The sequence below is a fragment of the Camelina sativa genome, chromosome 5, assembly GCF_000633955.1.
Source record: "Camelina sativa cultivar DH55 chromosome 5, Cs, whole genome shotgun sequence".
Taxonomy (NCBI): Eukaryota; Viridiplantae; Streptophyta; class Magnoliopsida; order Brassicales; family Brassicaceae; genus Camelina; species Camelina sativa.
The window spans coordinates 5,723,340-5,739,819 of NC_025689.1; the positions used below are offsets into that span (position 1 = coordinate 5,723,340).

A 16,480-nucleotide genomic window follows, 5' to 3' on the forward strand; every position below is an offset into this window, starting at 1 on the left:
ATGTCATTTAAAATTAATTATTAATTGATATACTAAGGGTAAAAACGGAATTTTATTTTTGTCAAAAAATCGTAAGTATGAAACTAACAACATTTTTTAGTTTGAGTATTAAATCACACGTTTTAATTAAATGAGGTATTTTTCCTTCAACCAAAAAAGACGAGGTATTAAACTTCCAAATAAAAAATAGATGAGGTATTTTTAAGCTTTTTTCCCAAAATATAGAATGTTTTTAGCATTTCGATTTCTGTTTTTTTAGAAAGTAGATCACGCCAATATATATATATATTTTTTTTTGTCAAACCAGTTGCTTTCATTCATTCAGGATAGTAACAGATACAAGTACAAGAGGCAAAAGTTTCAGAGTTTAAAGTAATACAAAGGAAGGCATTCCCCAATGCCACAAGGTTAGAAAGATAATTCATCGACTGTAAATCCAAGAGAGCTGTGAACCATGAGCATGAGAGCCCCTTGGTACATGTGAGATCCTGGTAGGTCGAAAGCCCATCCTCGAGAAACTCAGAGGACAGTTGTTTTGTCTCGGTCATAATACTAAGACGCTGAGACGTTGAGAAAAGAATCGATGCTTTGAAATCCATCGGGGCGAGAAGCACTACCGATCGTAACAAACCAGCAAAGATCCGGACGACTATGGTTTTGAAGTCGAGGCAAGGTTGTTTTACCATCCAGTGCCTAAGGATTTGATCACTTCGATAAGACGCATAACAGGTCAATTGAAACAGGATCCAGATGATGGGTTTGGTGATAGAAGGATGCTTGGAAACATCAGATGACCAGCTTAAATGATACTCGTCATTGAACATGAGTTCAAGGCCAAACATATCACTTATGCTAGAGCAGATCGAGGAACATAGGCTATATAACCGCAAAGATTTATACTCAAACCACAAGCTCCTAACAACAACTAAAGCGAGGTTCTGAACAAGATATATGAGTGGCCAAAACGGAACTGGTGTTACCTTTCGCCAATGGAGTCTTCGACCATTGATTACTGAGAGACAGAACAGAGCTTGGTTGAGGCGAGTCATAGACGATGAGGAAGTGAGCTTGAACCTGCTAATATTGCCTAATTGGGATGGACTAAAGGACTTAGGGCTTTTGTGACTTAATGGGCCTAATCTGAAATCTAGGTCCACTGGGAAAAACCCTAGATTCAGAGGCAAAGGATGTCTTGGCTGGTCGCCGCCAGAGGATTGCGAGAAGATCTGCATTGCGTGAACCTTCTCCGGCGAGTGAGAGATCGGCAGCGCCAAGGGGTAGTCGTGGTAAGTGTCGCCATTAATAGTTAGGTCCACTGGGGAAAATCCTAACTTTACAAACGTTTGCCAAGCTGAAGCAAAGGTGTGGCGGCTTCCCGAGAGTAATGGAGATGTCTGTGCTACACAGAGCAACTCCGGTGCGTGACATAACGGCGGGAACATCCGGTGGCCTTTGTTTGGATCGGCGATGGGAACTAGGTCCACTGGGGAAAATCCTAGTTCCACTTGAAAATTCCACAGTGAGGGGTGAGTAAGGTTGGAGCCCGAGATTTGCGGAGAGAACCTCTCCGGTGAATGGAGTAGCGGCAGGGACAACCGGCGGTCGTTGGTGGGATCTGAGTCAGAGTTTATTAGGGTTTTCAAAGAGATAAAAAGGGGAAAAATTTGGGGAAAAAGCTTAAAAAAGATTACACTAAGAAAGGTAAAGAAGAGATGAGTTAGAGGTTGGTCAAATAGATCCCAACGCCGGCGGAAAAAAGCCTCGCCGGCACCGGAAAACGTGGTGAAGAAAAATCTCTCGATAGTCGTGCCTGGGAGAAAGAGGATATTATAAGCATGATCACGCCAATATATTCTGTTTTTTTTTCCCACTTATTTCTCACATTTACAACAACAACAACAACAAAAAAAAACCCAAAGAAAAACTGTATCCATCCTCAACCCACCATATCTTTCTCATTGAGCACACATAATTCTTTTCTTTTAAAACTATAAAAGTCATGAAACATACAACAAATCCTTTTAAAGTTTTATTTTCTCCTTCAACGTCTCATGAATCCCATGAAGGTTATATAGGTCATGTCTTGGTTGTATATATATTTACTTAACATATTCATTAGTTTAAAAAATTATTAGATTTGACCTATTTTTGGTTATTTCAAAGTATGTAAGAAGTAGTTATACGGTATATTTAGTTTTTGTCAACATGTTTATACGTTATATGTTAATAATATGTATGCTCATCATATATAAAAGCAAAAAAATCTTGAATCAGCTATATACATAAAAGATCTTCGAGTACAATTTACATTTTTATTTTAAATTCAGTTACATGTTTTTCTATTTACTACCAATGCGGCAATGCCAACAAAAAAAAAGTTATAGATGAAACAAACTACAATGAAGATATTTAATCAGAGTGTATTATGAATTTTGAAGAAGAAAAGCATGTATATTAATTAAGACAGAGATTAGATATGCTCGATATAAAAAATTAACATATACTATTTGAAATCAAACAAAGATGTTTCGAAAATCTAAATATAGATCACTATATTAACTGTATTAAGTGAACTATTTTACTGTGTTCATTTTTATTTAATGGATTAACCATCAACTGAATGTTACTATATGAACAAAAGATTGACATATGTACAATATACTATCAAATCTAAATTTTAAGAATTTTTCCCACCGGGTATACACTAGTAATGAAATAAATGAACAACTCAATGTTAAGAGTTTTTAATGGTGTTTGCGTTGGTTTTGAGTTTGGGAGAGGGAAGACGAAGAAAGATTGTTTCTGTTGGTGGGACCACCGAGAAGACTCTATCCGAGGTAGAGTATTCTACTCTGCAACACCACTAAGCTTTTGCTCGACAAAACATCATCAATCAAGGAGAGTGAAAAGACTCTGTCTAGCAGAGAGACGTCCACTCTGCAAGACACACAAACCTTTCCTTCGATCTTATACAATGACTCGGAGGAGGACTGACATATTCAGGGACAACGCTCTAACGTAAGGTTTACTCGTCGGTTTCAGTTATATATGCGGATGATCAACAATCTCATCGTTTTAGAGGATCAACAATAGGACATATCACAACACTATAACGATATATCAGTTTTAGTAAAAACATATGCTTGCTTGTTCAGAAAGTCTAGTACCTTAAGAAGAAGTGAAAATATAGAGAACACTTCATCAATCAAGGACGTAAGGAAGCGATGAGCCCACGGAGACGCTTCGTAATAGTGGCGGGTACTGGTAAGTAAATCAAAGTGTCAAGTAGCTTCTCAACTTGTTGAAGAACGGGTTGAGCCCCTGAGATGAAGAGGTCGTCGGATGGTTGTATCCCTGCAATCAGATGTGCCATCATAGTGAGCTTCTCGGGGATATCATCCTGAAGTATTGTTTTACCCGTGGCGAGCCTGCCTAGAATCTCAAGAGTGGTTTCGTGGCTGAGGCAAACAGTTCCAGATATTTTCTGAGAAAGTGCAAAAATGGAATCCTGTAAAGTAAAAACAAAACTTTGTTATTGTTAAAGAAAAGAATGAGGAAAGAAATAAAACTGAAACAAGATAAAATCGTATACCTGATTACGAGCCACCACATCAATTAGAGAATTCAAGTGTTGCAAGTCTGAAGAAGAAGCAGCAGCTTCGAGTTGTTGAATCGCCAGATTCTGTGACAGCATGAGCTGTTACAAAACAAAATAATGTAAGCCCTTTCAAACATTATCCATTTCAACCATTAACTAGAAGATATATAGGTATCACATAGCAAAACACCAAATACAAAATTTACATCCAAAAAGTAATCACAATGTACCTGATTTAATGATGCGAGTGAATCTGCAGAACCTGTTGACTCAGGAAGATTTCTTTTGGCTTCAGCAACCGAAGAGGGGTTTTGCAGATTTGCCATATTCAAGGAAGAACCTACTTTCATATCTCCTGGTTTCGCAACTACATCACAGATTAACAAAGATTAGGAAGGAGAGCCCAATCTCAATCTCAAGTACATCACATATAACAAAGATGAAGAAGGAGCACCCAATCTAAGTCTCGTTATAGGAACTGTACCTGTTGGAATTGGAGCGAGCAACTCATCATCACTCAGACTCATGTCTTCGACCATATCAACTTCATCGAGTTTCCCCTGACCAATTTCTCCCGTTTTGTCTTTCATGCGGATATTTTGAAACATTTGGCCTAGTCTACGCTTCTGAGCTTCTCTTTCCCGAATCTTATCTTGCAGACTTTTAATTCCCGACATGGCTTCTTAGTAAAATCCTAATCAAGGATCAAAGCAGCGAATGTTCAAAATGCGAATTCAAAAATATTCCCGAATCCTATCTTCCAGTTAGAGCTTTCTAATTCCCGACATGGCTTCTAAGCTTCTAAGGCGAAATCAGAATCACAAATGCGAATTCAAAGTAGCGAATGTTCAAAATGCGAATTCAAAAATAGGAAAATCCAAATCACCAGATCGCTTAGATAAGAGAAAGATCACCTATTACTTGGCGTCTCTTCTTCTTCCTTCTTCTTCTTCTTCTTCCTTCTTCTCTGAGCTTGCCAAGCTCGAGCTCTCGATGTTGTTGTTAGTCCCCCTCTCTCTCTCACTCTCTCCGCGTTTGTTTTTGAATTCCGAAAAGTTTCCAGCTTGTTTCAGCTTCTTCTTCCTTCTCAGTGTTTGGGCCTTGAATTTTTGGGCCCATTTTGAACCTTTGTTTACAAAAAAAAAAAAAAAAAAAATTAATTAATGAATTAAGATCCTCAAAATTACTGAAAAGCAAAACACGAATAACAAGGGTGTCTCACCTTGGTTTGGAGAGAGAAGAACGGGAGATGAACTCCTTTTAACTCCCAAGACACATGCGTTAGATAGCTATTCAAAAAACACAAAGACAAATCAGCCACCCAAACAGCTTTATGAACCTGATGAGGATTTCGTATAAACAAAAGAGTGTTTCACAGTATGAGAACATCACCCCATGAAGCTGATGAGATCATAGTATGAGAACATAAGCAAACAAAGAAATGCGTGTGAACACAATCTGAGATTGGGGAAAGAGATATATGTATGATTACTCACGGTTAATCTCTAGCACCTCAAGAGCGCTTTTGGGCCATGGCAACGTGGAAACTTTAGACCCCTGTAGAAGAAAAAAAAAGTGGGAAAGATTTAAGCTTAACCGGCTAGACAGATATGACATTGTGTAACTATCTCTCAGTTGATTTACCTCGCGACAGTGATAGTTAGGGCCAGGAAGCTGAGTCGAATAGAAAATTATAACACGGAGAAACTGGCAGGCCTGAAAACAGAAACATCGTCAAACTTCAATATTAACAAGACAAAGTAAGTAATCTCAGCGAGTAAATAGTAAGGCAGGGCACTTACAACTAAGAATGCTAGAACTCTGCACCATATCAAAACGGTGTATATCTTTTTGGTTTTCAGGATGAATGGATGGAAAGTCCACTGCAAGAGAGGCTCAAGGAGTGTTAGATATCGAAATATCATAATGCAATGGCTGATCTGACACAAAACTGTCACCAGAAAGAGAGCCAAATAGTACAAAAATCTTAGAATACTGAGGAGTTAGGACTATCAAAAGATCAAAAGACTCACCAGGAAAAAGGAAACAAACACACTAGTGAACACAGTTTCACTTATGTAGCTTCTCTCTTGACCAAGCTCCTGTACAAAGCAATAAGCCATCCATTATGATCCGAAGAATAATGAAGTCAGCAGAACAGAGAATATAGCTGATATATCTAAAGAGACAAACCGGAAGAAGAAAGAACCCAAGATCCTGAAGCGTTGGTCCTGGGCGATGAATATAATGAACTCCTTTAGCAGCTAAACCATGAATGTAGTGCACCATACGAAACAAGTAAAAACTGTATTCAACTCAAAACGAAACCCAAGGCACAAGCTTTTCACTAAAACTATGATCACAGTTTACAGTGTCCTACTACGTTTTCTATTTCAGGCTTCAAACTTAAGAGAAACACGAATCATCCATCATTAAAACACTCAGCATCAGCATAAGAACTATCGATCCAATTCAATTAGTGAGTGACTCTCATATTATATCAAAGTTCTCAGTAAAATGAAACAAAAGTTAAATCGAAAAGTGCAGAATTTTTCAGAACAAATCAGCCAAAAATCTCAACAACCAAAAAAACGCAGGATTTGGAATTAGGAGAGAAACAAAAAAAAGAACCTTGGAAGATTCACGACGAATGTAAAGCGTCATCTTGTTCTTGTTTGTTCTCGTTCTTGTCTTGTGACAATCAGTTCCATTTAAATACTTCCACAACCCAACAAATTGGCTCAACATCATCAACCCCCTCCCAAAAACCAAAACACCAAAATTGAAAACAAACTCTAAAGTCTCGAGCTTTTCGCCGGAAAAAGGTCGGATTTTTATGAAGCCTATACGAACACAAACTCGAGGGGGTCAACGATTTAGATGGTCAAATCCATCTAGATCTAGATCTAGATCTGAGAAGAAGAGAGAGAGGTAACGAAAGAATACAAAAATAAACAGAGAGATCGAAGACGGGAAATTCAAAAAAAAAAAAAAAAAAGAAGAAGCTTAAAGAATCTGATTATAATATAAAGACTTAAGAAACGGTTGAATTGAATATTAGTATTAAAACTTACATTAAAAAAATACAAAAACAAAAATTATTAAAATTCAAACCCCAAAGAATAATTTATTTAGAGAAATATATTTATACGGAGAAAAATAAAGTTTCTTTCATCCTATGAAACTTCGTGATTTTTTTTGTGTTTTTTAAAATTCCCTTATCTAAAATATCTAACATTTTCCAACATTAGTTATCACATGTTGAATAAATAAATGATACTCTATAGTTGTTATATATATATCCTCACACCTTCTTTAGACTGGTTATGCAAAATTGGAGACTCAACATTTACCAAGGAATAATTCGTTATTCTAGTGATTAATTATGATTAAGATTCTACTATACTATTCGAAATAGGAGAAAACACGTTCAATATTATAAATTTTTTAAATTCTGATAAAGAGCTTTTTTTTTTTTTTTGTTGGTTCAGACAAAACAAAAAAGTTGTCAGTGGTCACGAGATGATGAGCCCACCAACCATTATTGACGCTTTATTTTAAAATTTCGAATGTAATGTCGGGAGTAATTAAATTACAAATGTCGGGGGTAATTAAATTACATACGAAGGCCAATTTGCAACTTTTAAACAATACTACTACATACGAAGGTTTCTACTTTCTAAGTAAATATTCTGATTATGGAGAAGCATGTCTGTCAATTGACAAATACGGTTTTATATTGAATCCTCCCTCCTCACATGCTCCCTCACTTGTCTATCCTTATATTGTAGTTCTGCTTTGTCTCTGACGCATGTTTCTTGTCTGAACAATTGCTCTTCATTGGTTGAAGGACCGAACAGAACAGATTCTGATTTGTGGATTGATGAGTCTGAGGTTGAAGAAGTAACAGTCTTCATATGACCAATTGTTGTATGTACGAATGGATGTTCATTCTTGTGGCGGCCTAACCAGTTCCCACTTGTAATGGTTATTGGTTTTGAAGCCACTTGTAATGGGACGACATTCCTTTTTTCGGTTTCGGGTATTAATATAGGACCTGATGATCTAGTTCTGCTGTGACCCTTTGGCTTTGTTCTGGTTTGGTGGTGATATATTGGGGTACACTGAGTCGTTGAATGTCAAAGGACCTGATTTAGCTGAAGCATGAGATGAGCTTTCTTTGGAACTGAAACTTCTACTCATCTGACTAAAGCTGAAGCTAAACCGCCGGTTAGGGGAAGCGTCTCTTCCCTTTTTAGATGTCAAAATGTGAATATTTTGATCCAACAAAGATGGTTTCTCAACAAAATTTTGGTTTCTTTCAACCACAGTTACCGGACTTGAACATTCGCCTTCGATATCACGCCTTCTATCTTGACATCCAACTGTACTAGATACCTCAGATAAAAGCTTGGAACTTGTCTCTGACCCTGGAGAGATACACGAGCTAAGCTCAGAGGCATTACTTAGCTCTTTCTTTAATAGACTCTTATTTGGAGATACTTGATGTTCTTTCTGCTTCATACTCAGAAGTTGATGATCTTTTTTGCCCTTTTGATCCATTCTCATCACAGTATCAGCATCCATTGCATCTGAATAAGCTTGTGATCTAAGTGAGAAACTGTGATTTCTCATGTGTTGTTGAGACTTCAAATCCACCTCCAGTCTTTTGACAACACCGGTTGATAAATCTAGTTCCAAGGAACTTGCAGCAGTTTCCTCATAGCTACAACATGAAGACCCTTTGCTTCCCTCTGCATTAGTATCCTTCCATTTTTCCAACTGTTTCCAATCCAAAACCCCAAAACTGAGCGCTTTACCGCGGAAATCTTCTCTAGTTCTTCTTAGATACCTTGGCGGATCCAACATATCATGCTTCACTGACTCATCCTTGCCCTGACACAGGGGATATCTATCCTCATGAACCTTGGAGGCTCTTTGTTGCCTCACCATAGTGATAGTGATATAAGAATCACCTCAAAGCAGTGATGGCTCTATATTGCATTCAAGACTATATACCAAATCTTAGTTTCTTCATCCACCTTTTACACTAAACACTCTGCAAATTATAAGACATAACATGGAAGTAAAAATAAAAACAAAGATTAGGAGAGAATTAAAACGTAATTAAATCACAAGAGAACTCAATGGAGTCATACAATTGAATACCTTCATACTCAATTCTTAGCAAAGCTAAAGTATCTTTGAAGAATTGAGGCTCTAAAGAGTATCAGTAGATCTCTAGAGTAGTTCTTAGGAATCAATCACACACAAACAAACACAGATCTAAGTAAAAATTAGGAGAATCAGAAACCTTTGTTAAGAAAATCAGCAAAGAAGAAGAAAGAGAAAGCAAAAACGAAATTGACACTTTCCCTTTTCTTTTTTCAAACAAAACCAGAGAGAGACAGAGAGATGGTAAAAGTGGGAATTAGGGACCACTTACGGAGAAAAATTCAGGCAGATCGGAGAAAGCTCTAAGAGAGAATAAAGAAGAGCATGAAGCGTGGTGGCGCGAAATCAAAACAAAAAAAGGTAGAAGAGGAAGGGAGACGAAGAATGTAGTGTGTGTTTGTTGTAGAAGAAGATGATTCTGTCCGAAGCAAAGTACTTAAAACTGCCACTAAAGTCCAAACACTTGAGTTTCAGTTACTAGTACTACTTACTAGTACTACTGTATTTAATTCCTTCTTTATTTATTACACACTCTCTTCCGTTAAATATCCTGTCTTTACTCTGATTTAATAAATTCTGATATTAAAACATGTAACAGATGAAGTTGTGTCTTTATTATGGTTAGTGGTGATAGGATGAGATTTGTACAACTAAAATATGTAGAACTTGCGGTGTTTAGTGTTATAAATTTGGTACTTCCTCTTACATTTTAGTTTGATTTGGAAATCTTGTCTTGATAAGATCTATTGGATGTGATTTTGTCAAATTGGGGTGGTCCAAAGTATGGTGGTACCGCATGATGTGATGAGTAAGAAAGCTGACAATGATTTCATAGGAAATTGTTGGATCGGTTAAACCTTGCTATCAAATCAGCGATAAAAGCTAGGGTCCCCTGTGGATCGTTGTGGTTGTCTGTGGCAAGCTGGTGAAGAATCCGAAGCGCCGAATCCTGGCTGACACGAACTGACCCACTATACGTCTCTCCATCAGTCGAGCGGTTCTGTCGGCTAGTTGCTAATTTAGCATTTAAAGTCTGAGACATTGAGATCACAACTTACTATTGAAGAAAATAAATGATTGTCAGAAAGAATAAATCAATTCATAACCGAGTAGAAAAAAGAAATAAACGACTGTCACGAAGAAGATATCAATTCATACTTGACTACTAGTGAGCTAAATGTGTGCATGGATTGAGCGAGCACTATTCATAAAGATATGGTCCGCTATATCTAATGAGAGATCGATGAGATTGAATTGTCAAAATGATTATAAAAGTTTGAAATTCATGAAGGTATGATGATAGAAGAATAGTATTTGTCTGATTATTGATAATGTCAATATCTTAATTAAGAAAATTTACATTTATCACTAAATATATTGTTTACGTTTGAGTTTATCTTAGAAGCTACTAGAGATAAATAACTTGTTCAATCATTTTTAATTAAGATATTGACAGGTAGAGAAAGCTCTAAGAGAGAATAAAGAAGAGCATGAAGCGTGGTGGCGCGAAATCAAAACAAAAAAAAGGTAGAAGAGGAAGGGAGACGAAGACTGTAGTGTGTGTTTGTTGTAGAAGAAGATGATTCTGTCCGAAGCAAAGTACTTAAAACTGCCACTAAAGTCCAAACACTTGAGTTTCAGTTACTATCTATCTATCTACTACTGTATTTAATTCCTTCTTTATTTATTACACTCTCTTCCGTTAAAATATCCTGTCTTTACTCTGATTTAATATATTCTGATATTAAAACATGTAACAGATGAAGTTGTGTCTTTATTATGGTTAGTGGTGCTAGGATGAGATTTGTACAACTCAAATATGTAGAACTTGCGGTGTTTAGTGTTCTAAATTTGGTACTTCCTCTTACATTTTAGTTTGATAAGATCTGTTGGATGTGATTTTGTCAAATTGAGGTGGTCCAAAGGGTGGTGGTACCGCATGATGTGATGAGTAAGAAAGCTGACAATGATTTCGTAGGAAATTTTTGGTCCGGCTTAGATGCATGAAATTGTTTTGTGTGGGTTATTTTGCTATCACTCTCCTTTTTTTTTTCGCATTATTGAAAGCACTGTTTCCGCTGAAGAAAACCAATAGAAAGCTAGGGACTTCAATTGATTTTATTTTTCAAATATATAGGTGTGCCTTGACATTAGATCTAGATTCAAAACCAATGGATCGAATCTATACGCTTTTACATCAATCAAGTGGAATTCTGAAATGCATTAGAGAAAAAAAAAGTGTAATTTTGAAATAGGTTTTAATTACTCATCGCAAAAAGTGTAAAGTAATTGGTTTTAGTTGAGTAGATCTCCTTGGCTTAGCTTATCCGTATAAGTTGGTTTTAGTTGAGAGTGATCCTGCGGTTTTGGTTCTGTTTGAAATCATGAAATGTCTATATATGTCTTTCACAATGTTTGTGGTAGATAAACACAAACATATATATAGCTCTCCTTCTCTCCCGCTCTCAAACATAATTTACCTATATTTCACTACCGCAAAATATACAAGTTGTGATTTATCCATCTTAAGTCTTAACCATTAACTAGATATAGGTCTCACATAGCCAATTAATATCACGATTCAAGAACTTCACAATAACATGGGAAGGAACAAGCATATTTTGCCATGACATCCGCACATAGATATGTGTGGCGACTTCCGAAGAAAGTGGGTTGAAATCTTCTTTCTTATTGTCCAAAACTCTCCTTTTTGTAGATTTGAAGTCGAAGCCACACTGATCACTTGGATCGGATCACCATAACCTGGATCAACCCTTAGAATCGCTCTCAAACTCGCCATCATTAAATTCCAAATTGTTAAGACAAATCTTTCCCAACTAGAGCCGCTGCATTGGCCTTCAGTACTGACCATAACTTTGAAAAAGCTTTTAACTATAGCTCCATACCATCTCATGCATCTCTCCTTTTCTTGTTTTATAATACAGCCATAGCTCTTCTTCTTTTTACTTATTTTCTATGTTTTCTTTTTGTAAAGTAAACATCAAAGACATGTCGTTTAACTGTTTCTCTACCGACACAATTTCAAAATATAAGATCAATTTTTCGTTTTTAATTTAATTTACATTTTATTGGATCATGTTTTAATTTTTTTATGTAACTTATATATAGAAAAACCTTTAAGAAAATAAAAATATTACGTAGACAAAAAAAAGAAGAAGAAGATACTTTACCTATAGTTAGCTAGCTACTTAGCTTACAAAATATGTATATATATGCATTAATTTGTTTATATATAAGCTGGAAAAAAACGAATTTTGAGTACAAATATACGGCAAATAAATACTTTATTGATGGACGTAGTAAAGCTTTTTTGAAAGAAAAATCCGACAAGGAAATCTCGAGTTTGCTTCATAACAAGAACATAGCATATAATTAGTAGGACCAGTCTCTTCCTCTCAAGACGAAATACTTTTTATAGGCTAAGACTAGCTGAGTCCCCCTATGTCCACTACGACAACGACCTCTCCCAATTCTCTTTTTTTTTCCCCCACCAAATTAAAAGAAAATGTTGTCGAGCAAAAACGTAGTAGCGGCTTGGAACACCACCAACACTACAACGCAAACGCAAACGCCACACAGACCGTCACTGTTACACCCAACTTTTTATTGGGGTTACAACTGCCAAGTGCTCTTCTCAGGGTGGCCTGGTTCTGACCGTGGGATGTATGCACTCGCACTTATCTTCGTGTTTTTTTTGGCGTTCTTTGCTGAGTGGCTAACTCGGTGCTCTGACGCAGACTCCATCAAACCGGGTGCTAATAAGCTTGCTAAAGTTGCTTTCCGCACGGCTATGTTTGCCGTTAAGTCCGGCTTTAGCTACCTTGTGATTCTTGCTGTTGTTTCGTTTAATGGTGGCGTTTTCCTAGCCGCGATTTTTGGGCATGCTCTTGGTTTCGCCGTTTTCCGTGGACGGGCTTTTCGGAATGTGGGTCGTCGAGTCGACGGGTAGGAATCGTTAAATATCAGTATCTGCATGGTTTAACACCGAACTAAACGAGAATGGAACTTGTTTGGTTTATGGTGTGATTTGTCATTTGTGTGTGTTCATTGACATGTAAAAAAAAGAGAGAGAGAGAGAGAGTTGTTTTGTGATTCGTATCGTACGTTACATTTGGTGTGATTTGTTATTTGTTTGTGATTGTGAGAATAACTTTTTTGTTTTTCAAAAAAAACTTTGCCAAATGTACAAATACTAAATTCTTCTGTGGAATACATCTACAACTAGAACAGTTATATATATTGTTTTTGGAAATTAACAAAATAATATTTCCTCTGTTTCTTAAAGATGGAATGTTTTGGAGGTTTTTGTTTAATGCATAGAAGTGTAAGCTGCGCAAAATTATCAGTTAAAAGTTAAAGTATATAGTACTAGATAATATTTTTGTAATTCAATAACGTGCAAGTACAAAAGAGACACAAAACACAACACTTTTTAATTACCGAGGTTTAGTGAATGTTTACGTTTTATTTTTTTCACTAATTCAAAGAATATTTTCAATACTCATCACAAAAAGTGTAAATTTTACCGCGGATTAGTAATTGTTTACCTTTTAAAAAGTTGAAGTTGCTCATTTTAGTGTTTTTGGTCAAACCATATATTAATTAAAAGACCAAATCCATAATTGGTAACTCGATGGAAGAAAAAAGTTTACAAATGAAATCTTAAGAAAATAACAATTTAGATGACCTACCTCATTTTAAAAAAACCTCAAAAACGTAACATACTTTATTTCAAAAAATATTAAGGACCATAAGATCATCATTTTAAAAAATATTTGAAAAAGTGATTCATAAAAAAAAAATTCGGAGAGGAACATACAACCACAAGTATCAACATAATTTGAAATTTTGAAACTTTTTTAGAATTGTTGGTATCTAATCACTAACTCAGTAAATTTTTGAATTAAAAATTGCATTAGTTGAGCAATGTTCACTAAATCTTGATATAATGAATGTCTTAAAACAACTTCTATATTTGAATATATTTAAGGGAGAAAACTATCATGTCTTGTTGTCAAATTCATTATGCGTTTTTATACTTAAAAATATTATCTTCTTATAAGAATTCGTCACTGTTATCGATTTCTTTTCTGAACAATTTTGATTTCATGTTACTGATCGATATTAATAATGTTTTCGAGATCAAATGGAGCAGACAACATTATGCAGAATATCTTAATGTTTCAAAGTAAACTCATATGCTCTAAGATTGAATCCTAAAGCATAAACTACATCTTTATCTATGACATTCTCTCCGTGTTGCTAACTAGTCGATACGAAAGTAAGTATTAATCTAATTGATCTTGTTTTTGTAAATGCAGATTCTAGAACAACTCGCTGTGAGGAACAAGTCGTTGTGCTGAACAGAGTATTGTGTCAATCAGGAAGCTGCATCAGATCACAGACGCTTGAGTTGCTGACATGGATGCGTGAGCTGACGTGGCAAGACATGAGTAGATGTGATGATGTGTCGAGGAAGGTTGCTGACTTGGCATTGAAGATATGGACGAGATTTCACTTGGAGATATGAAGAATATTCTCTACAAAAAATAAGGAAAGGATAAGCTTGAGGAGCAAGCAATTTCCTTATCCCTTGATACTTGGAGATTCGCCTTCTAGGGTTTCTCAAGTCGTGTATAAATATTTTAGGAGTAGGCCACGAGCCAATTTGAGCACTCTAGAATATGGATATGTTTGTAAACTTCGAAGCCACAAAGATAAGGCTTAGAAGGGGTGTTCCCAGTTCTCTGTGACGTTAATCAGGGTGGTGATTAAGTGCGCAGAGAATTGTTTTTCTTTCTCTTAGATCTACTCTGGTGAGAGTTTAGATAGAAAAGAGAGAGGTTTGATTTTATTCTCTTAGATCTACACAGGTGTGTGTTTAGATAGAAAAGAGAGAGGCTTAGATTCATTCTTAGTCGGGTTCAATCCTATGATGATGATGATGATGATACCTTTAAGTCTTCATAATCCTTAAACTTGATTTGTGTCTTCTTTTTTCTTAATTCAGGGATGAAAAAGCTCCAACAAGCTGATAAGGTGGTGGCTGATTACTTGACGTTTCAAACATCATCTGAAACACAAATGCCTGTGAACAACGGTGTAGCTAATAAGTCGTCTGATCTTCTTATGCCAAGTGTGGCAAAGTGTTTGTTTAACAAATCAGACATGTTGTCTCCTCCGACCAGTTCAGCTTGTCCGAGGACACCGCAAAAGCAAGCATCTAATCAAAGTGATAGGTCTGTCAGTCCCCAGCAAGAAGTTACTCCTTCAAACTGCACAATTGTTACCAAGGAGAGAATCACAGTCAGTCCTCTCAAACAAATTGGTTCTTTTACAGTGGAAAGGAGCCATATGGTTTCTTCGTTTTCGCCTGTGAAGTCTAATATTGAAAATGCNTTGATACTTGGAGATTCGCCTTCTAGGGTTTCTCAAGTCGTGTATAAATATTTTAGGAGTAGGCCACGAGCCAATTTGAGCACTCTAGAATATGGATATGTTTGTAAACTTCGAAGCCACAAAGATAAGGCTTAGAAGGGGTGTTCCCAGTTCTCTGTGACGTTAATCAGGGTGGTGATTAAGTGCGCAGAGAATTGTTTTTCTTTCTCTTAGATCTACTCTGGTGAGAGTTTAGATAGAAAAGAGAGAGGTTTGATTTTATTCTCTTAGATCTACACAGGTGTGTGTTTAGATAGAAAAGAGAGAGGCTTAGATTCATTCTTAGTCGGGTTCAATCCTATGATGATGATGATGATGATACCTTTAAGTCTTCATAATCCTTAAACTTGATTTGTGTCTTCTTTTTTCTTAATTCAGGGATGAAAAAGCTCCAACAAGCTGATAAGGTGGTGGCTGATTACTTGACGTTTCAAACATCATCTGAAACACAAATGCCTGTGAACAACGGTGTAGCTAATAAGTCGTCTGATCTTATTATGCCAAGTGTGGCAAAGTGTTTGTTTAACAAATCAGACATGTTGTCTCCTCCGACCAGTTCAGCTTGTCCGAGGACACCGCAAAAGCAAGCATCTAATCAAAGTGATAGGTCTGTCAGTCCCCAGCAAGAAGTTACTCCTTCAAACTGCACAATTGTTACCAAGGAGAGAATCACAGTCAGTCCTCTCAAACAAATTGGTTCTTTTACAGTGGAAAGGAGCCATATGGTTTCTTCGTTTTCGCCTGTGAAGTCTAATATTGAAAATGCCGAGTAAAAGAGATCATGTGAAAGGAAGGCTCAACTTCGATGACACTGAAGCCACAATGCACTTAGATGCAGCACCTGCCACTGTTGATATGGTTTCAACTTCCTCATCTGGCTCTGAAGCAGAAGCTGATTTGTTTGACATAGATTTTTCCAACATAGATCTTCTGAGCGAAGACTTTTCATTTTCGGAGCTACTAGTTGATTTCGATCTTGGTTGTGAAGGAATGCCTGACCCTTGCCTTCCACAACCATCTAATTTCCACATAGAGAGTGCTTCAGGGTATATATTCTTCTCTTTGGCTTACTATACCGTCTGAAAAGTTAAACTATCTGCTCTGCCATTTACTTATTAGATCCAATTCTGAATCACAGGTCATCTCCTGAATCAAGAAACACTAATCTAGAGCCTGACCAGGTTGTATCAGAGTATACATCAACAGTAACAGAAATGACACAAGGGAAAGACATGAACACACAAGGTG

General features: G+C 36.5%; 2 protein-coding genes and 2 pseudogenes across 4 annotated transcripts; 2 read left to right on the plus strand and 2 right to left on the minus strand.

The window, feature by feature from the left end:
* LOC104785688 lies at window positions 2,992-6,684 on the minus strand. 3 transcript variants are annotated; one of them, XR_767391.1, is made up of 7 exons: window positions 5,792-6,221; window positions 5,632-5,700; window positions 5,401-5,481; window positions 5,243-5,314; window positions 5,095-5,155; window positions 4,821-4,887; window positions 4,546-4,724 (listed from the first exon to the last, which is right to left on the minus strand). XR_767391.1 is itself a non-coding variant. In XM_010510946.2 (6 exons), the coding sequence occupies exons 3-6, from the start codon at window positions 4,273-4,275 to the stop codon at window positions 3,206-3,208; spliced, it is 738 nt and encodes a 245-aa protein (XP_010509248.1). In that variant the 5' UTR covers window positions 4,276-4,292; window positions 4,513-4,724; window positions 4,821-4,890; the 3' UTR covers window positions 2,992-3,205. The 3 variants fall into 3 exon arrangements, 1 of the variants encoding a protein (XP_010509248.1); XM_010510946.2 differs by lacking the exons at window positions 5,095-5,155; window positions 5,243-5,314; window positions 5,401-5,481; window positions 5,632-5,700; window positions 5,792-6,221 and adding exons at window positions 2,992-3,508; window positions 3,593-3,697; window positions 3,829-3,965; window positions 4,083-4,292 and having other exon boundaries at window positions 4,513-4,724; window positions 4,821-4,890; XR_767392.2 differs by lacking the exons at window positions 4,546-4,724; window positions 4,821-4,887 and adding an exon at window positions 6,230-6,684 and having other exon boundaries at window positions 5,132-5,155; window positions 5,792-5,862.
* LOC104785689 lies at window positions 7,125-9,335 on the minus strand (annotated as a pseudogene).
* LOC104785690 (copper transporter 4-like) lies at window positions 12,162-13,033 on the plus strand. Its single transcript, XM_010510948.2, has one exon. The coding sequence runs from the start codon at window positions 12,300-12,302 to the stop codon at window positions 12,741-12,743; it is 444 nt and encodes a 147-aa protein (XP_010509250.1). The 5' UTR covers window positions 12,162-12,299; the 3' UTR covers window positions 12,744-13,033.
* LOC104788926 overlaps window positions 14,807-16,480 on the plus strand; it is a 1,761-nt pseudogene continuing 87 nt past the window's right edge.

Excerpts from the sequence above, each read along its gene's own strand:
- LOC104785688 (XM_010510946.2), bottom strand. The coding sequence starts at position 4,275 with ATGTCGGGAATTAAAAGTCTGCAAGATAAGATTCGGGAAAGAGAAGCT. Across the intron at positions 3,966-4,082 it reads GCTCGCTCCAATTCCAACAG|TTGCGAAACCAGGAGATATG; the intron begins GTACAGTTCCTA and ends TCTGTGATGTAG. Across the intron at positions 3,509-3,592 it reads ATGTGGTGGCTCGTAATCAG|GATTCCATTTTTGCACTTTC; the intron begins GTATACGATTTT and ends TTTACTTTACAG.
- LOC104785690 (XM_010510948.2), top strand. The coding sequence starts at position 12,300 with ATGTTGTCGAGCAAAAACGTAGTAGCGGCTTGGAACACCACCAACACT.